This window comes from Meles meles, chromosome X (genome assembly GCF_922984935.1).
Source record: "Meles meles chromosome X, mMelMel3.1 paternal haplotype, whole genome shotgun sequence".
In the NCBI taxonomy this organism is placed as follows: domain Eukaryota; kingdom Metazoa; phylum Chordata; class Mammalia; order Carnivora; family Mustelidae; genus Meles; species Meles meles.
In genome coordinates this window covers 91,442,508-91,464,371 of record NC_060087.1, presented here as the reverse complement: position 1 = coordinate 91,464,371, position 21,864 = coordinate 91,442,508, and the positions used below count along the sequence as shown (strand labels likewise).

The 21,864-nt window shown below is 41.4% G+C and overlaps 1 protein-coding gene across 1 annotated transcript in view; it reads left to right on the top strand.

The window, feature by feature from the left end:
* GUCY2F (guanylate cyclase 2F, retinal) overlaps window positions 1-21,864 on the top strand; it is a 166,381-nt gene that overhangs the window by 99,069 nt on the left and 45,448 nt on the right. The window contains 5 exon segments of the mRNA XM_045994808.1: window positions 236-334; window positions 3,247-3,341; window positions 17,396-17,440; window positions 17,443-17,483; window positions 17,568-17,652. Coding sequence (XP_045850764.1) covers window positions 236-334; window positions 3,247-3,341; window positions 17,396-17,440; window positions 17,443-17,483; window positions 17,568-17,652 — 365 coding nt within the window.

Genomic DNA, 21,864 nt, shown 5'->3' with positions numbered 1-21,864 from the left:
ACTTGGAACAAGAGTGTAAATCAGAAGGGTAGTCATGCCTGCACCATTATCAACTTGCTTTCTTGTAGGGCAAAGAGTCTATTACTCACTGTAGGGCTTCCTTCAGATTCCCAGAGCTATTTGGTGGCAACTTTGTTCTTTTATGCAGCTACATACCTTCCCCTTGGCAGTGTTCCTCTATTAGCATTGGATATATACCTGTTGACTGTAATCCCAACTGACTGCTACTTTACAGGGCCAGTTGTTGCTGGAGTGGTGGGGCTCATCATGCCTAGATACTACCTGTTTGGAGACACTTTGAACACAGCTTCTTGGATGGAATCAACAGGGTTACGTGAGTACCTGTGATGGGAGGGGATGGTAACCTCCTACTGTTGGAAAAGTGATTATTTTTCTAGAAGGGGAAGGAGAACAAGATACCTAATATTTTAATGTTTTTTAAAGAAATGAAAGATAATTTAAGATTAAGATTTTACACACAAATTTCCTGGTCTCTAATGATAAGCCAGTAGGGGGTGATATTGGATTAAATATTTACCTTTCTTATTCTAGTTATGAAGCTGTAGCTAAGTGACACTGAAACAGTCAATTTGATCAAAACAACTAAAAATGTCCTTTGGGAATAGAAAAAAAAAGTTGGCCAGCATAGTGGGTTCGGGGAAGTCGTGTTGAAAAAGAAAGTAAGGGACTGCCATACTTAGTTTTTCAACTAGTTTGTGGAGACACAACCAGAATCAGCTGCTTCCCACCCGACTGCTGTTTACTGCTCTAGTCCTCTTTCTGAACTAATTAGGATCCTAGGAGTTCTGGTTTTATCAAATAGCTCCCTTGAATTTAGCTGGCAATAATCCTTCAACCTAAGGAGCTTGGAAACCTGAAATAATTAATTCCAATTAGCCTGTTTATAAAATCTTTAGTTTTTATCAAAACAAGCATGTTGTCAAAGATACCATTTCTTCCCCCCCTTCTTTGAGAATAAAACTGTACAAATCTTCATGCCATCTCTCTGTTGCTGGCACCTCTTTTTTAGTTATTTACTGCCACTGCAAGGCAATGTGAGAAACACAACATGCCTTGCCCTTTATCAGGATTGAGCAAAGCAATTTGTTTATGCTAATATAGGAAAGGATAGAAAACAATAATAGGTTCTATACACAGTTTTCATGGGTTTTCTACTTAAAAAACACTTAAGCTCTTAGCAGCCCTGGCTTTAGCAGCTACTAGGCGAGACAAGCTCTTGCCAAACTCCAGTAGTATACTCAGACTAGTCCCTGATGTTATGGTGGCCTATATCACAGTGGGTGGTGCCCTGTCTGACCCCACTCTTCATCACTCATGTGCAAAAACAGGCTTGCACAATGGGTCTAGTCTTAGTCAATCTAGCCTGTGCGACCATGATTAAGGAGGCAGCACAGAACTTAGAAGCTATTGTCAGAATAAATTTTCTGACATCTGGGAAAGTCTTCGAACTCCATAGACATGGCAGAAGTTATGGTAGTAGTCATCCAGGAACTGCTGCATGTGTATGACTTTGCTCTTAAAGTACAACGCAGGATGAAGTGAAATTGATCATGGAACTGCAATGCAGATTTGTCACAGCACTCTGGACTGATGTAAGCTTGTAGAAGATTGAAGTCATATTCTGGTCTGCACCAGGGAAACCCCACTCATTTCACATTGGAAATATAGAGCTGAGAGCAGAAATTGAATTTTCAGTTTTAGGTAGCACCTTGTCTAATGATCAGCTAGGAAGAAGAAAATGGAATGAATCATGCACAGCAGGTGTTTATTAGGCACTGACTATGCAAGGAAGGCATTGTGAAGGATACAAAGAAGCAAACACATGTGGTCTCAGCACTAAAGGGGCTGGTTAGTATGCTTTTCTGGAAACTAATGACTGTGACCAAAATAGGGCATTAAGTGCCACACCTGATTGAAGATTTGTAAAGAGATAGCCACATGTTGGATATGAGACCAGGACATGTCAGAGGTCTACTAAAAATTAATTTCATCAGTATCACCTTTATGCCCAGTTGAATTCACTGATTCTGGAAAGGAAGTAACTAGTGACCTAGTGCTGGACTGATTCTCCTTGCAAAACACCTGTATGTTCATTGGAATGAGCTCTCTCTTTTGACCCATGTGTTCCACACGAGTAGGATTATGACTGACGACCAGATGCTAGTGGAATGGTATACATAGGGCTGGCAAGGCACCTAGACGAGCATGCAGCTTTTAGGGACACTTTTTGAACAGAGATTTTGGGTGACCATGACTTAACAAGGAAGACACAAACAACAGTACTGAGCTGGGAAAAATGTTATTATGTTATTATGTGAAAGTTATTATGAGAACACATAGCAGAAATTTCTTGCAGTTCTTTCCAGCCATTCCTTCCTACTTTGATTGTTTTCAGCTTCTAAAAGAATTATTTTCTCAAGTGTGTGTGGGAATATGTCTTGGACTCTTATTTAAGACTCAACTTGAACAGTTCTTACTTCATAGGATAACAGTTTTTGAGAAAGTCAAGGATTCTACCTGAGTTAATAATAAGTGACTGCTCTTCACCAAAGAGTTATACTTAGTTGCTACATAAAATTTTTAGTCATAGTTTTCCATGTAACACTCTTACCCCAGGTTGGGCTCATTAGTTGGAAAATAATACATTCATGTGTATATACATATAGATGCATCTACCCACAGGAAATCTATAAATGTACAATTGTCACAGAATGTTGACCAAGGTCTTGGGACCTTTTTTTTTATTGATGTTCTATTTTAAGTGCAGTGATATTGTAACATGGTTGTATGGATGCGTATGTAAAAAGATACCCTGCTGTCTCTTACGTAGGATATGTAGACCGTGGAAGCTCTGCTTTAGCAGAGAAGCTGCTGACACCTAACTTGCCTCTGAGGAGGTCACATTTCAGCTGAGAGCACAGTAGTGGTAACTGGTTTCTCAATCACAACCTTCGAGTTAAATTAACACCTTTCTGTTGCATGGCCTTTCATCTGGGATAGCATCTAAGAGGCTGATAGGTGCTATAGCTAACACCTTATTTGGGCCTGGTGAGGAAGGCCACCATTCCCCATTCCTCCTCCTTTGAAATCCTAACTGAAGTTCTCTCTCAGGGACTTTTCTTAGGGTCTCGTTCATTTAGGAGTGGAGCCATCTATTATAGTAATATTTTCTCATTGATTTTACCTGGAAGGATCCAGTCACGTCTGTCTGTCTGTCTTTTACAGTTTACTGCATTCATGTCAGTCACAGCACCATGACAGTTCTTCGAGCTCTGAGTGAGGGCTATGAAGTAGAGCTTCGAGGAAGGACAGAGCTCAGGGTATAATATCCTTTTTGTTTGTTTGTTTAAATCGAACCACTTGAACACACCTGCTTCTAGAGAGGTCATGGTCTGCTGAAAGAGTTTACCTGTATGTCTGAGACTTAGAGCTATAATTTGGGCAGAATTTCCAGCCCTATTTGCAGTTCCCAAGATATTGTTCCTTTTTGCTTCAGTTTTCTTCTTTAAAATATGGCCACAGTGAGGAGGAGTGTTACAACTCCGGGGTTTTTCAGACTATGAGCTTCATCTTTCTCTCTTAAAGGATTACCCAGAATTTGGGTTTTCAGTGAACTGCACTATTATTTATATCTTCTAACTTCCATTTTGTTTACTCTTTGGCTGAAATTTAGACATGATTCAATAAACTAAAGTATTAGTGAGTTTGGGTTTTCTATTTGCCTGCTCAGTGGCCACCTTTCTAATTTTTCATGCACACTATTGACCCCCTCCCATTTACAGAGAGGCTTTATGTCTTCCCTGAAGGACCAGGAGGAATAAAGTCAGTTCCTGTGAAAGACAAACATTTGGAAGCACCTTTTCTCTCTGTTAGGACGATCCATTGATCTGGGATTCAGGATTAGAATAATTTTACCTTTTCTTTCTTTCTTTTTTGCCATCTCCACTGGATTCTTTTCATCTTCCTCTAGGTAGCCCCAGAGCCTCTGGCTTCCCCATTTGTAAGAGGCTCTAGAGAGTCGATCATCTAACTTTTTCATTTTTAGACAAAGAACCAAAGCCCAGAGAGGTGCAGTAACTTGATCAGGCTCACACAGTCAACTGACGACAGAATAAGGCCAAAACCCAGGGAAGTCTGACTTCCCACTCAGTATCCTTTCAAAGGTACATTCATGGTGCATGAAAATTATTTTCACAGTGATTATACTTGGTCAAAGCAAAACCCAGGTGCTGAATGATGCACAATTGGTTTCTGTCACTGGCAAGTCTTCCTCGGATGGTGGCAATTTACATGTAAAAGGATTTCAGAAGTTAAAGTTTGGAAGGCTGGATTCTTTTTTTTTTTTTTAGATTTCTTTTCAGCGTAACATAATTCATTGTTTTTACACCACACCCAGTGCTCCATGCAATACGTGCCCTCCATAATACCTACCACCTGGCTCCCCCACCTCCCAACCCGCGCCGCTTCAAAACCCTCAAGTTGTTTTTCACAGTCCATAGTCTCTCATGGTTCACCTCCCCTTCCAATTTCCCTCAACTCCCTTCTCCTCTCCATCTCCCTATGTCCTCCATTTTATTGTCTTGCTCCACAAATAAGTAAAACCATATGATAATTGACTCTCTGCTTGACTTATTTCACTCAGCATAATCTCTTCCAGTCCCGTCCATGTTGCTACAAAAGTTGGGTATTCATCTTTTCTGATGGAGGCATAATACTCCATAGTGTATATGTACCACATCTTCCTTATCCATTCGTCTGTTGAAGGGCATCTTGGTTTTTTCCACAGTTTAGTGACCTTGGCCATTGCTGCTATAAACATTGGGGTACAGATGGCCCTTCTTTTCACTACATCTGTATCTTTGGAGTAAATACCCAGTAGTGCAACTGCCGGGTCATAGGGAAGCACTATTTTTAATTTCTTGAGTAATCTCCACACTGTTCTCCAAAGTGGCTGAACTAACTTGCATTCCCACCAACAGTGTAAGAGGGTTCCCCTTTCTCCACATCCTCTCCAACACACCTTGTTTCTTGTCTTGCTAATTTTGGCTATTCTAACTGGTGTAAGGTGGTATTTCAATGTGGTTTTAATATGAATGTTCCTGATGGCTAATGATGATGAAGCTTTTTTCATAGCCATTTGTTTGTCTTCATTGGAGAAGTGTCTGTTCATATCTTCTGCACATTTTTTTAAATTTATTTTTTTCAGCATAACAGTATTCATTGTTTTTGCACAACACCCAGTGCTCCATGCAATACGTGTCCTCCCTATTACCCACCACCTGTTCCCCCAAGCACCTACCCCCGACCCTTCAAAACCCTCAGGTTGTTTTTCAGAGTCCATAGTCTCTTATGGTTCGCCTTCCCTTCCAATTTTGTTTTAATAAACATATAATGTATTTTTAGCCCCAGGGGTACAAGTCTATGAATCGCCAGGTTTACAAACTTCACAGCACTCACGATAGCACATACCCTCCCCAATGTCCATAACCCCCTCCCCCCTCCCAACCCCACCTCCCCCCAGCAACCCCCAGTTTGTTTTGTGAGATTAATAGTCATTTATGGTTTGTCTCTCTCCCAATCCCATCTTGTTTCATTTATTCTTCTCCTATCCCCCTAACCCCCCATGTTGCTTCTCCATGTCCTCATATCAGATCATATGATAGTTGTCGTTCTCTGATTGACTTATATCGCTAAGAATGATACCCTCTAGTACCATCCACGTCGTCACAAATGGCAAGATTTCATTTCTTTTGATGGCTGCATAGTATTCTGTTGTGTATATATACCACATCTTCGTGATCCATTCATCTGTTGATGGACATCTAGGTTCTTTCCATAGTTTGGCTATTGTAGACATTGCTGCTACAAACATTCGGGTGCACGTGCCCCTTCTGATCACTGCGTTTGTATCTTTAGGGTAAATACCCAGTAGTGCAATTGCTGGGTCATAGGGTAGTTCTTTTTTCAACATTTTGAGGAACCTCAATGCTGTTTTCCAGAGTGGTTGCACCACCTTGCATTCCCACCAACAGTGTAGGAGGGGTCCCCTTTCTCCGCATCCTCGCCAGCATCTGTCATTTCCTGACTTGTTAATTTTAGCCACTCTGATTGGTGTGAGGTGATATCTCATTGTGGTTTTGATTTGTATTTCCCTGATGCCAAGGGATGTGGAGCACTTTTTTCATGTGTCGGTAGGCCATCTGGATGTCTTCTTTGCAGAAATGTCTGTTCAGGTCCTCTGCCCATTTCTTGATTGGATTGTTTGTTCTTTGGGTGTTGAGTTTGCTAAGTTCCTTATAAATTTTGGACACTAGCCCTTTATCTGATATGTCGTTTGCAAATATCTTCTCCCATTCTGTCAGTTGTCTTTTGGTTTTGTGAACTGTTTCCTTTGCTGTGCAAAAGCTTTTGATCTTGATGAAATCCCAATAGTTCATTTTTGCCCTTGCTTCCCTTGCCTTTGCCAATGTTCCTAGGAAGATGTTGCTGCGGCTGAGGTCGAAGCAGTTGCTGCCTGCATTCTCCTCAAGGATTTTGATGGATTCCTTTCTCATATTGAGGTCCTTCATCCATTTTGAGTCTATTTTCGTGTGTGGTGTAAGGAAGTGGTCCAATTTCATTTTTCTGCATGTGACTGTCCAATTTTCCCAGCACCATTTATTGAAGAGGCTGTCTTTTTTCCATTGGACATTCTTTCCTGCTTTGTCGAAGATTAGTTGACTATAGAGTTGAGGGTCTATTTCTGGGCTCTCTATTCTGTTCCATTGATCTATGTGTCCGTTTTTGTGCCAGTACCATGCTGTCTTGATGATGGCAGCTTTGTAATAGAGTTTGAAGTCTGGAATTGTGATGCCACCAACGTTGGCTTTCTTTTTCAATATTCCTTTGGCTCTTTGAGGTCTTTTCTGGTTCCATATAAATTTTAGGATTATTTGTTCCATTTCTTTGAAAAAAATGGATGGTATTTTGATAAGGATTGCATTAAATGTGTAGATTGCTTTAGGTAGCATAGACATTTTCACAATATTTATTCTTCCAATTCAGGAGCATGGAACATTTTTCCATTTCTTTGTGTCTTCCTCAATTTCTTTCATGAGTACTTTATAGTTTTCTGCGTATAGATTCTTAGCCTCTTTGGTTAGGTTTATTCCTAGGTATCTTATAGTTTCGGGTGCAATTGTAAATGGGAGTGACTCCTTAATTTCTCTTTCTTCTGTCTTGTTGTTGGTGTACAGAAATGCAACTGATTTCTGTGTATTCATTTTATATCCTGACACTTTCCTGAATTCCTGTACAAGTTCTAGCAGTTTTGGAGTGGAGTCTTTTGGGTTTTCCACATATAGTATCATATCATCTGTGAAGAGTGATAGTTTGACTTCTTCTTTGCCGATTTGGATGCCTTTAATTTCTTTTTGTTGTCTGATTGCTGAGGCTAGGACTTCTAGTACTATGTTGAATAGCAGTGGTGATAATGGACATCCCTGCCGTGTTCCTGACCTTAGCGGAAAAGCTTTCAGTTTTTCTCCATTGAGAATGATATTTGCGGTGGGTTTTTCATAGATGGCTTTGATAATATTGAGGTATGTGCCCTCTATCCCTACACTTTGAAGAGTTTTGATCAGGAAGGGATGCTGTACTTTGTCAAATGCTTTTTCAGCATCTATTGAGAGTATCATATGGTTCTTGTTCTTTCTTTTATTAATGTGTTGTATCACATTGATTGATTTGCAGATGTTGAACCAACCCTGCAGCCCTGGAATAAATCCCACTTGATCGTGGTGAATAATCCTTTTAATGTACTGTTGAATCCTATTGGCTAGTATTTCGGTGAGAATTTTTGCATCTGTGTTCATCAAGGATATTGGTCTGTAGTTCTCTTTTTTGGTGGGATCCTTGTCTGGTTTTGGGATCAAGGTGATACTGGCCTCATAAAATGAGTTTGGAAGTTTTCCTTCCATTTCTATTTTTTGAAACCATTTCAGGAGAATAGGAATTAGTTCTTCTTTAAATGTTTGGTAGAATTCCCCTGGGAAGCCGTCTGGCCCTGGGCTTTTGTTTGTTTGGAGATTTTTGATGACTGTTTCAATCTCCTTACTGGTTATGGGCCTGTTCAGGTTTTCTATTTCTTCCTGGTTCAGTTGTGGTAGTTTATATGTCTCTAAGAATGCATCCATTTCTTCCAGATTGTCAAATTTGTTGGCGTAGAGTTGCTCATAGTATGTTCTTATAATTGTCTGTATTTCTTTGGTGTTAGTTGTGATCTCTCCTCTTTCATTCATGATTTTATTGATTTGGGTCCTTTCTCTTTTCTTTTTGATGAGTCTGGCCAGGGGTTTATCAATCTTATTGATTCTTTCAAAGAACCACCTCCTAGTTTCATTGATTTTTTCTATTGTTTTTTTTGGTTTCTGTTTCATTGATTTCTGCTCTGATCTTTATGATTTCTCTTCTCCTGCTGGGTTTAGGGTTTCTTCCTTGTTCTTTATCCAGCTCCTTTAGGTGTAGGATTAGGTTGTGTACTTGAGACCTTTCTTGTTTCTTGAGAAAGACTTCTATCGCTATATATTTTCCTCTCAGGACTGCCTTTGCTGTGTCCCACAGATTTTGAACCGTTGTGTTTTCATTATCATTTGTTTCCATGAATTTTTTCAATTCTTCTTTAATTTCCTGGTTAACCCATTCATTCTTTAGAAGGATGCTGTTTAGTCTCCATGTATTTGGATTCTTTCCAGCTTTCCTCTTGTGATTGAGTTCTAGCTTCAGAGCATTGTGGTCTGAAAATATGCAGGGAATGATCCTAATATTTTGATACCGGTTGAGACCTGATTTGTGACCCAGGATGTGATCTATTCTGGAGAATGTTCCATGTGCACTAGAGAAGAATGTGTATTCTGTTGCTTTGGGATGAAATGTTCTGAATATATCTGTGATGTCCATCTGGTCCAGTGTGTCATTTAAGGCCTTTATTTCCTTGTTGATCTTTTGCTTGGATGATCTGTCCATTTCAGTGAGGGGAGTGTTCAAGTCCCCTACTATTATTGTATTATTATTGATGTGTTTCTTTGATTTTGTTATTAATTGGTTGATATAGTTGACTGCTCCCACGTTAGGGGCATAGATATTTAAAATGGTTAGATCTTCTTGTTGGACAGACCCTTTGAGTAGGATATAGTGTCCTTCCTCATCTCTTATTATAGTCTTTGGCTTAAAATCTAATTGCTCTGATATAAGGATTGCCACCCCAGCTTTCTTCTGATGCCCATTAGCATGGTAAATTGTTTTCCACACCCTCACTTTAAATCTGGAAGTGTCTTTGCGTCTAAAATGAGTTTCTTGTAGGCAACATACTGATGGGTTTTGTTTTTTTATCCATTCTGATACCCTGTGTCTTTTGATTGGGCATTTAGCCCATTAACATTCAGGTTAACTATTGAGAGATATGAATTTAGTGCCATTATTAGCCTGTAAGGTGACTGTTACTGCATATTGTCTCTGTACCTTTCTGATCTACTACTTCTAGGCTCTCTCTTTGCTTAGAGGACCCCTCTCAATATTTTCTGTAGAGCTGGTTTGGTGTTTGCAAATTCTTTCAGTTTTTGTTTGTCCTGGAAGGTTTTTATCTCTCCTTCTATTTTCAGTGATAGCCTAGCTGGATAGAGTATTCTTGGCTGCATGTTTTTCTTGTTCAGTGCTCTGAATATATCATGCCAGCTCTTTCTGGCCTGCCAGGTCTCTGTGGATACGTCTGCTGCCAATCTACTATTTTTACCATTGTATGTTACAGACTTCTTTTCCCGGGCTGCTTTCAGGATTTTCTCTTTGTCACTAAGACTTGTAAATTTTACTGTTAGATGACGGGGTGTGGACCTATTCTTGTTGACTTTGAGGGGGGCTCTCTGCATCTCCTGGATTTTGATGCTTGTTCCCTTTGCCATATTAGGGAAATTCTCTCCAACAATTCTCTCCAATAGACCTTCTGCTCCCTTCTCTCTTTCTTCTTCTTCTGGAATCCCAATTATTCTAATGTTGTTTCGTCTTATGGTGTCACTTATCTCTCGAATTCTCCCCTCATGGTCCAGTAGCTGTTTGTCCCTCTTTTGCTCAGCTTCTTTATTCTCTGTCATTTGGTCTTCTATATCACTAATTCTTTCTTCTGCCTCATTTATCCTAGCAGTGAGAGCCTCCATTTTTGATTGCACCTCATTAATAGCTTTCTTGATTTGGTTAAAATCTTGGTTAGATTTTAGTTCTTTAATTTCTCCAGAAAGGGCTTTTATATCTCTAGAGAGGGTTTCTCTAATATCTTCCATGCCTTTTTTGAGCCCAGCTAGAATGTTCAGAATCGTCATTCTGAACTCTTGATCTGACATATTACCCATGTCTGTGTTGATTAGGTCCCTAGCCTTCAGTACTGTCTCTTGTTCTTTTTTGTGGTGATTTTTTCCGCCTTGTCATTTTGTCCAGATAAGAGGATATCAAGGAGCAAATAAAATACTAAAAGGGTGGCAAAGACCCCAGAAAAATGCTCTGTAACCAAATCAGAAGAGATCCCAAATTGTGGGGGGGAGAAAGGGGATAAAAAGAGGTTCAGAAAAAAAAGAAAAAATTTCAAAAAATAAAACAAATAAAGAAAAAATATAAAAAAGAAAGAAAAAATATATATTTTAGATAAACTAGTCAAAAAACGTTAAAAAAGAAAAGGGTAAAAGTTTTAAAATATATAGCAGAAGAAGAAAAAAGAAAGAAAAATAATTGAAAAAAGAAAAAAAAATTGAATTAACTGGAAGGCTAAAGAATCATGGGGAGAAAACCATGAGTTCCAAGCTTTGCTTTCTCCTCCTCTGGAATTGCTCTGCTGTCTTAGGAATCGAATCTGCTTTCTCCTTGATAGATGAACTTCGTCCTGGCTGGATATTTTGTTGATCTTCTGGGGGAGGGGCCTGTTGTAGTGACTCTCAAGTGTCTTTGCCTGAGGCGGGATTGCAGCGCCCTTACTGGGGGCCGGACTAAGTAATTCGCTCGGGTTTGCTTTTGGGAGCTTCTGTTCCCTGAACGCTTTCCGTAGAGTTCTGGAGGATGGGAATGAAAATGGTGGCCTCCTAGTCTCCGGACCGGAGGAGCCGAGAGCCCGGGGCCCCACTCCTCAGTGCGCCCCCAGAGGACAGCACCCAATCACTCCCGTATCCCCAGCCTCTAGCCGCGCTCCGAGCTCACCCAGCCCGCGACCAGTTCAAGGTAACCCCGAGCTGAGAGTTCAGTCCTCGGCTCTGTCTCTGTAGCCGGCTTCTCCGTTCTAACACCTGCGAGCTCTGCGACACTCCAACACCCCTGATCCTTCTGTGACCCTGCGGGACCTGGGGCCACGCTGACCCCGCATGGGCTTCACCCCGGTTTAGCCTCTGGAGCAATGTCCCTCAGTGGAACAGACTTTTAAAAGTCCTGATTTTGTGCTCCGTTCCTCTGCCGCTTGCCGGGAGCCGGCCCCTCCCCCCATGGTCTATCTTCCCGTTGTTTTAGATTCACTTCTCCGCCAGTCCTACCTTTCAGAAAGTGGTTGATTTTCTGTTTCTAGAGTTGCTGTTCTTCTTCTCTTCACTCTCCCGTTGGATTTGTAGGTGTTTGCAATGTTTAGATAAGCTATTGAGCTGATCTCCTGCTACCTGATGTAGTCTCAGCCTGCTACTTCTCCGCCATCTTGACTCTGCAGCCTCTTCTACCCATTTTTTGATATGATTATCTGTTTTGTGTGTGTTGAGTTTGAGGAGTTCTTTATAGATCCTGGATATCAACCTTTTGTCTGTACTGTCATATGCAAATATCTTCTCCCATTCTGTGGGTTGCCTCTTTGTTGTGTTGACTGTTTCCTTTGCTGTGCAGAAGCTTTTTTTTTTAAGATTTTATTTATTTATTTGACAGACAGATCTCAAGTAGGCAGAGAGGCAGGCAGAGAGAGGAGGAAGCAGGCTCCCTGCTGAGTGGAGAGCCTGACGCGGGGCTCAGATCCCAGGACCCTGGGATCATGACCTGAGCCGAAGGCAGAGGCCCCAACCCACTGAGCCACCCAGGCGCCCCTGTGCAGAAGCTTTTGATCTTGATGAAGTCCCAGAAGTTCATTTTCGCTTTTGTTTCCTTTGTGGAAGGCTTGATTCTGATTGATCATTTCCTTTTCTGGCTAGTTCTGGTTTCTCTCTCTCTCTTTTCTTTAAAAGATTTATTTATTTATTTATTTATTTATTTGACAGACAGAAATCACAAGTGGGCAGAGAGGGAGGCAGAGAGAGAGTGGGGGGTGGGGTGGGGAAGCAGGCTCCCTGCCAATCAGAGAGCCCAATGTGGGGCTCGATCCCAGGACCCTTGGATCATGCCCTGAGCCAAAGGCAGAGGCTGTAACCTGCTGAGCCACCCAGGCACCCTTCTGGTTTGTCTCTTCCAGTAGATCCGAATATCTTCTAGAATATGGGATGAGTCATTTATGAGGGGACAGAGTTTCTATTCTCACCTCTGCAGAGAACTCAGTGAGATGATAGAAGTGGCAACATTACTTGAACAGTGAATTACATTACCCAAGGCTTTTGTGATTCCTCTATATGTTGACATTTCTTACCAGAGGACGACAAAGGTGGCTTTATTTCCCAAGGCACTTTCCTCTCTGAATTGCTGGGCACAGATTCCATCATTTAAATGCTGAAGAGGTGCCAATTTTGAAACTGAAAAGGAAAAATATGCCCCCACCCCCATGCCTTTTATTGCCCCCAAATTCTAGTTAGGAAGAATCATATCTTTGAGTATTTTGAGTATAAAAGCAGGACTACTTCAGAAGGATCCTTTGAATCTTGTTTCCCTTACCCCAGGGAATTTGGGAACCTGCTACAGCAAGTTGGGGGAAAAGGCAGGGAAAGTCTTCCCCTAAGGTCATGTCAGGCCTTGCTTGTGGTAGAGGCTTCCTGATAAAAGGGCGATACTGAGAGAGAAGAGAGGGGGCCCCAGGGAAGGGAGAAAATGGGAGATCCTTTCTGCCTCTGTACCCCTGCTGTCTGCAATACCAGAGATAGGTATTGGGCATTCCATAGTAGGGAGTGGGGGACAGGCGATTCCTTGTCACTTGGGGCATGCAATGTATCCCCAATATGACCATATTACAAGTACACTTCAGAAATTCTGATTCAGGGGCGCCTGGGTGGCTCAGTGGTTTAAAGCCTCTGCCTTCAGCTCAGGTCATGATCCCGGGGTCCTGGGATCGAGCCCTGCATCGGGCTCTCTGCTTGGCAGGGAGCCTGCTTCCTCCTCTCTCTCTCTCTCTGCCTGCCTCTCTCCCTACTTGTGATCTCTATCTGTCAAATAAATAAATAAAATCTTTAAAAAAAAAAAGAAATTCTGATTCAACATTTCCATTCCTCACTCGCTCTGTGTTGCTGGAAAGCAAGAATGGCTTTAGTACATGGGTCAGAAGGACCGCATTTGATAGCCTGCCAGGTGTGATAGCAAAGAGGATGGTTGAAAACATCCTCTCCTTCCAGCTGGCTGATACTTGAGATTCCTACATCAGAACCTCTCCTCTTGGGTTCAAGGATTGGATCCAGTAACAACACTCCTTTCCCACTCCATCTCCTTCACTGGAATGATGGCACTTTAAGTTGTTTCCTCTAGTGGAATGAAAAGTGTGGCTTGGGTTGGGTGAGAGAAGAGAACATAGTGCAGTTGAATAATTAGGTGGGTGGGGTTAACAAAAGACATCAAACTGAGGAAGCTGAGGTAGATTGGGGGAGGACTCATTTAGAGGTGACAAGCTCAGCCTCTCTGGGGAGTTGCCCTACGGCCCACTCCAACCCTCTCTTGTATTGTACTGGCAACAAATCATCAGTGCTTAACTGGCCAAGTCTGCTTTTTCCAATATTTCTCTCCTAATGGCCTGGAGATAAGTCATCTTATTACCTCTTCTCTTACATGAGTCCTATTTCAGTTACCATTTTTCTGACAAGTTTGAAGCTTCTTGCTGAGACTTTGTATATATCTAGGCTTATCAGTTATATTTATTAGGACCTCTTTAGGTAAAGTTACATTCTGAGAAGACTTTCCCAAATGGTTGTTCTCAGCCAGTTTACATCCTTGCCAGAGGTGGACACTTGTAACATTCTGGGGATAAACAGTATTTGATTCTCAGGCTCTTAAGCAGTAATCCTGTTTAATTTGTGATTTCTCTTTTTTTCCCCAACCTCTTCCACCCCATCCTCAACCCCTTGAACTCACATACAGAAGTTTGGACAGGTGTAAGTGTGTGCACACACACGTGCCCCCCCCACACACACATCAGCATTTGAGCTAAGAAGTAATGAGGTTGGGGGCACTTGGGTGGCTCAGTCGGTTAAGTATCTGACTCTTGATTTTGGCTCAGGTTATGATCTCAGGGTTTCTAGATCGAGCCCTATTGGACTCTGTTCTGGGTGTGGAGCCTGTTTAAGATTCTTTCTCTCCCTCTTACTCTGCCCCTCCCCACCACCCTCTCTCTCTGAAAAAAGAAAAAAGAAAAAGAAGAAGTAATGAGGTTGTACTGGCATTGTCATGAAGGTCAGACGTCTTGTCTGTAATTCTTGTCCCATCAGTGACTTAATGTGTAACACTGGACAAGTAACTTTATCCTCTCTGTGCTTCCATTTCTTCACATAGAGTTCTCTTCTGACCCGTGATTATCAGGAAGCTCATTAATCACAAGATTTAAAATTCCCAGCCATTGCTTTTTGGCCTCTAGACCTTCCTTTGACTCCAGTGTGTTGGAAAAACTATGTGGTATAGAAGGAAGAGCATTTAAAATTTGGAGTCTAAGATGTTAACTAGACTTATTGTGATAAGCATTTTAATATATATACATATCAAATCATTATATTGTACAGCTGAAACTAATGTTGTATGTCAGTTATACCTCAATAAAAATAGCTAAGTTGTAGTAAAAAGAAAATAAATAAAACTTGGAGTTTAGTAAAATTGGGTTCGGGTTCCAGCTATGTTTGCTTATTGACAAGTCATTTAATTTCTGTGAAACTCAGTATCCTTATTTGCAGAATGAGATTAAAAATAAACTCACGTTCCAGAGTTTTTGTGAGAATTAAAAGAGACAGGAGATGCCAAAGTGTCTTAAAGGTGTCAGACCAAAGTAAGATGCTATTATTTGCACGGGGAGGGGGGGCTGTCTCTTGGACTGCCCAGGGATTGATACCAAGTCAAAGGGTTTGCTTAAGGTTTTAGTTGTTGCATACTTGTTCTCCCCCACTTTCTCTATTTTCAGCAGAATTTTGGAAATAGGGTGGATAAACAGAGATCTAGGATTTTAAGAATTCTGGATAGGCTCCAAAAACCTCAGAGAGCTCCTGGGGCTCCCCTGCATACTGTTTGATTTGGAAGCTTGCCTGAGTCCATAACACTCCCATTCTCTTTTGCAACCATTAGTTTTGGCATCCCAATGTGTGTCCTAGGACTCACCCAGATATCTGGACAATCCTGGCATCCAAAAAGCTCCCTTGGGTATTGGCACACTGTCCCAATAGCCTCTAGATCTCAAGATAAACACCTAAACATGCCTGAGGGTTGAGATCCTCAAGTTTGAGCCTTAAAATTATGTTTTAGCAAAGTGAGGTCCAATGACACTTTGAGTATTCCAGTTGCTCAAGGGTTGAGTTTTCCAGTGAATGGAAGAGTCTATCTACTGAGCAACTATTCTATATGAGACACTGTACTAGGTACTGTGAGGAACAGAGTTTAGGAGGCAGAAAATTTGGGTTTGTATTTAAAGCCCCAAACATGACTCAACAGTGTTTTTGTTTAACTGTACTGTGAGCTCCTGAAGGACAGAGCCATTTCTATATTTCCACACCTGGTACAGTGAGGGTAGAATAAATGTAAGAATGAGTGATATGAATATATTTTAAAGTTGTTCACTTCTTCTGAAAACAGAGTGGCTCCAAACAGCCCAATTATTTGAGTTTTAGGGTGAGTTGGTTGTCAGCTAGTGAAGATTGAGCTGTTGTGGTATTCTCTTCGTACTTGCCTATGGTGGGCTTGTTCAGAGCCTTGAACAAAATACCTGCAAAATGCTTTGAGATTCTTCCACTAAATGTGATTATTATTGTTATGATTGTGGTCATTATTGTTATGGGATGAATGTATGTGATGTAAAATAGAAAACAATGGATTTGATATATAAAGGGGGGAACCTAATTGGAATTTCTAAGTTAAACAATTTAGAACTGTTCCAAATGAGATCAGCCAAGAATGAGACCATATTTCAGATTAATGAGTTGGAAACACATCCCATTACTTTTCTCAGTTTTAGTAAACACACTTTTTTCCTTATGGATTGGGGGAAATGAAAGAACAGATGAAAGAAAATTGAAAGGAGGAGAGTGAAACACATTGAGAGGATGGTTTGTTAGAAAAAGGGGAGGGCAAGGCTAAGGCAGAGAACTTGGCTCCTCTGAGGTAGTCACTTAGGCCTTGGGGTGACTAGCTAGAGTTTACACTCCCTTTTTCTTCTCAGACCATGATTCTTGACAACAAGGAAGCAGGTTATAGATGGAGGCCTCCATGTGGTCTCTACCTGTGAGAATCCCTTGGCAGGAAGATAAGAACACTGAAGAAATGCAGATCTCTCTAAGCAGCCAAGATGCCTTGGCCTTTAAAGTTGTACAGCCTGCTTTCCATTTCCATTCCAATTTTTGGTTTCTGTGAGAGCCTTTGGATGGCGAGTATTGGGGGTGGTAGACTGTGAATATATGTACTCTAGACAGGAAAGACAATGGGATGCCTATGGTCAAAAGATCAAAGCAAAAATGACAAACAAATTCTTGAATTCAACATCCAGATGTTTGGTTACTATGAAGCCAAACAACCACACATTCTCAGCAATGGGGCTCTGCGGCAGTATGTAGACAAAGCATTTGGATGGCAGCTTCAAATGGTATTCACATTTCTTTTTCTTTCTTTTTTTTTTAGAGAAGGGGGAGGGGTGGTGTGAGAAGAGTAGAGAGAGACTCTTAAGCAGGCTCCATGTTCGGCATGGAGCCCAAGGAAGGGCTCCATCTCATGACCCTGAGATTATGACCTAAGCTGAAATCAAGAGTTGGATGTTTAACTGACAGAGGCACCCAGGTTTCCCCCAACTGGTGTTCAGATTTTGTCTGTCTGCTGTGTCAGCTTATGGAGCTTGTCAGGTATATATAGCAAGGAAGCTGTGTAGGAATGAAGACTCCAGGGAGTGGTGACAAGGGGAAAGCAGAGGCAATTTCTGAGCCAAACTGAATGCTTATACACTGTTTATCAGAAGCACGTCTTTGGGAAAACTGGTTATAGCACATTTAAGATTTTCTGTATTTTCTATAATAAGGGCAAAGGCACAGAAGAGACCTTTTGGCTGGTTGAAAAAAAAAGGCTTCATTTCTCCTTCTTGTGCGCCCATCAGTGGGCAAAGATGGGTAAGTACACATTTCATTAGAGTCTTCCTATGCCCCACTATGTTCCACTGTCTTCACTATTTTTGTGTTTTTCCTGTCCCACAGGCAAGTGGGCCGTGGCTTACAACCAATAGAGATTGCAGCCTTCCAAAGAAGAAAAGCAGAAAGGCAACTGGTGAGAAGCCATAAGGTAATGGCCAGAGGGAAAACAGAATACTGGAGTTTGTCAAATTTTCAGAGCTGGGGCTCCCTTTGGCTTGGGTGCCAGTCTCAGCCTACACTCTGTTGGCAGAGTGTGATGAAGTTGGTGAATTTCCAGTCTCCACTGAGTTGAGTAAAAACTCTGTGGGGAGGCCTGTTGCAGACCAAGCTACATTTGAGGGAGGTCAGCTGCCCTGGCCTGAAAGACCCTTGCCTCCTGCACTGATAGCACATTTGAATGTTAACAAGGCTGGCCTTGTCATCCAGTTATCAGACAGGTGCACCTGTCTGTTTCATTGTCAAATACCAGGACCACATGATGAGCCACCTCACATCTTTGGAGATTCACATCTATCTGAACAATACGGCAATATTGTGATGACCCCTTTTTCCCAGGATCCATTGACAAGACCATCTTGGAGGGGATGTTATGTCATTTCCTCTGGAGGCACTGTTTGGTCCCTTCTGAGGTTGGCACTGTCAACCAACATAGGATTTTTTTTACTCCTTGACTGCCTGGCTTGAATTCAGGACAATTTTCCCCATCGCTCCTCTTCCTACTAGAATGGTATGATTCTGAAGCAGCACCAACATCCTGATTATCAAGAATTCTCCCCATGTATTTACCTCTGAGGAATCAATTGATTTCTGGGGCTCCTGTCAGTATCTCATCTCTATCTTGCTTTCTATTTTTTTCTTTTATGGAGACTTTGACCCTAAGACCCATTGTTCCGTCCACATATCCTCAGAAATCACAAGATAATGAAGTAAACATTATGACATCTCCACACACTCCTGCTCCCTTGTTTTTTTTTAGCATGTTTCAGAATAATCACTGTTCTAGCGGCAACTATCAAATGCATAAAACATACTTCTTGTTTTCCCATTAGCCTCTGTTCACTTTGTCAGCTCTCTATGACTGTTTTTCTCCCCTAAGGAAACCCAGTGTATCTTCTTTTCTGCAGCTATCACAGGTACCCTCTGTAAGTCATAATATTTATGCTTCTGAAAGTCTTCAGTACTGAACATGTGGCTCCCTGCAGCCCCCTGTACCACCCTCTGCCATCCTGCCACCTGGGGCTTAGCTCTGTTTCTTCCTATTTGTCAATACAAGCAGATTAAGCAGCTGAGACACACATTCACCTAATTTCCAGGAATGCTCTTTCTCAGGGGAAGGAAATACACAGACACACATAGACACACAGTCAGTCTCTTTCTTTATCTTTCTTTCACAACAAGAGAGGTCTTGGAAGCTCTTGAAGGGTGTTCCCTTTAGTGGGGTGGCATAGACATTGCAGGCACTGTGCAAGAAACTATCTATTCCTAAGAATGTGTTGGAGCTTGTAGAAGACACTGGAGCTGACTCACCATCATTGACCTGTGTATTGTAATGCTTTCCCAGCACTACAGATGGAAGTGGCTTAGGCCATTTATACTCACTCATCTGCACCCCCTTGACAGAGGGCATATTTCTGTGGGCTGTGAGTATTTGGGACAGGTTGAACCCGATTGGCCTCAAAACTCATTTGACCTCTGATCTTGGCCTTGTTAGCACTTATGCTTTAATCAACATGTTAATTGACCACAATGGCCTTGGCAGACTGTGCAAATAACAAAAATCCTCAGGAAGAGCACCCTTGACAAATATCAGAAGGCTTGACCCAAATCCAAGAGCTCTCAGACATTTCACTTCTTTCATTAAATGTGCTATGTTGATGTTATCTAGGAACAACACCTATTCCACAATGTTTACCACTCTCTCTGAATTTGCAGGCTGACCGCTGGTGAGACAGACCATTGTACAGAAGACCCACAATACCAACAAATGCCTCTCACCTGTTGTTGTCATCATGGAAGTTGTTAGGGGAAAATCTGAAACATTCAGAGAGCCCTCTGGGGTTGGACAGGGAGGAAAGAAAGATAATGTGAAAGGGGCACAGTTCTGGTGAACTGACTGCTGTGGCTGCCTCTCAGGCAGAGCCCTGCTATCTCCCAAGCAGCTTCTTCTTCATGTCCCCAAATACCCACCACTGTCCAAACCTTCCTAAAAGTTACCACTTCGTCTAGTTACTTTCCCTAGAATTTCACCAGCTGGGCTATTTGGGGTTGATGAGCCTTTCAATCATAGATGTACCTTTTAAAGGTTAGGGGGTGATGAATCCTTTATATCAGAGTGAAGGTGAATTGAGCTAGGTGTTCAGGAGCACTTGGAGGTTTCATGTTGGTTGGGACCAGGAGAAATGAGGAAGTTTGGCACTTATGACAAATGGAAGGTCATAGTGGAGGCCTTTGGACAACACAAGAGTAATGGATCCCTGGGAGATGGGAGAAGGGTGAAAACAAGTATGGGAGTGGAAAAGTCAGTTTAGATTACCCCACTTTTAAACCTTTGCTCTGGGTTTTCTTTGGATGTAAAGAATGGGAAGAAAGCATGCTTTTCCTTCTGCTCTCAGGACCTAGGACCTCTGCCAGAGCTCTAATATAACTGCTCCATGTGGATCAAATCAGCCTTTGAGGACTGGCCTAGAAACCTGACCACTACATATATATAACATTGTTTCTATGGAACAGAGTGTTCCAAGTTCCAAATCATTGACTTATAAATGTTCAGGGCACATCTCATTAGTAAGTTGAGGATTACTTATATATTAACGTGCCACCCTTTTTTGTTAAATTTTATTAACATGCCCCCTTTTTTGTTAAATTTGTAAAAAAAATCCCTTATAAATAGCAACATCTAGCTATGAAAACCTGACAAATACAATGTTTATTTGTTCAGCGATCCAGGAAGTTTTAGCAATTTGCGAGCTCTTCGTGTAGAGCAGTGTTGTGTGGCTTGGAATCATTCATATTGAAATCCTGTGAAAGGCTAGGATGGAGAAGGTATACTTACTGTGTTCTCCTTCTCCCACCCACGAGTGAAGGGCTGTGAGATTTTAATCTTTTGGTGAGGCAATGGAAAACCACACTCCAGTTTAACAAATTGTTCTGCCTGGGCAAGAAGTTAGTGAATGACTATACCTCTGAGGATGACCAGTCTACAGGGTTATTCAAGCCTAGGGGGCCCCTAGGAAGTAACTTTAATAAGTTTTGTTCATTACATAGCCATCACCAAAAAGGCCATTTGAATGTAAAATGCAATGGATGTGAATCCTAAGAAAGGGTAGAGAACCACCTCCAAGTTTATTCATTCCCAAATAGCAGGCCCAACTTGGACTAAGATAAGAAGGTCTGCATTTTCACAGGAAAAAGTAGGAGACACTTTGTTTTCTTTTTCATTTCATTTGAATCTCTAGAAAGTATTTAATGAGTATAATTTATAACTCAGATACTATGAGATTAGTGCCAGGAAGAAAAAAAAAAAAACCTTCCAGCAAACATACATCTGAATCCCAGTCCACTGTGACCTCAATTGACTGGAATGCATAGGGAATAGCGGGGAGAAGAAGAGTCAGGTTAATTGTGTTGTTTGGATAATTGAAGGCTAAGAAGAAGTTCCTTTGTTTTCTTATTGCTTATTATTCAAATCTTTCCACAACTGTCATGGTCTCTTTTCTATCTAAGTAAGGAGAATCTAAGCAACATAATTCAATTGTCCTTGATAGATAGGCAAGTAGCTCACTGGGCCTCAGGATTATATTCTGAACTTGACGGAAAAGATGTAAGAGATATTGTCAGGGTAAAAGACACAGAAGTAGTGGAGTGAATTGAGCAATTCCCTTTAAGTTTTGTTCTTTTTCTCCCTTCTCCTGCCCACTCTGCCTTTCAAGTTCCTACCCTGGCCCCTAAAATAGATCCCTTTGAACATTTGTTTTTACTTTGTGCTTTTAGTTTTCCAGATTCTACTTTCAAGGGGTTATTGGCAATGGCTTGCCAGAGTCACATGGACTAAAACAATAAGACTTAAGTCACAGACATGTTTAAAATAGTTAAGTAAGCTTTTCCTCCCTTTTATTATAAAAATAAATCTCTTTATTAAAAGAGCTGAACCCAAACATATCAGCCAGTAAAGCAGTTAATTCTTTAGAACAAGACTTTTTTTTAAAAAAAGAAATTCCTAGTGAATAATTTGATAACTGTTTCACTCATATTTAATTTCTCCATTATCAACTTACCCTGAATCTAAGCTTAAAGTCAAAAGCTCTTCCTGGCAGTTTCCCCTCCACTTTCAGTCAAAACACCCTCGGACGGTTCACAGAAG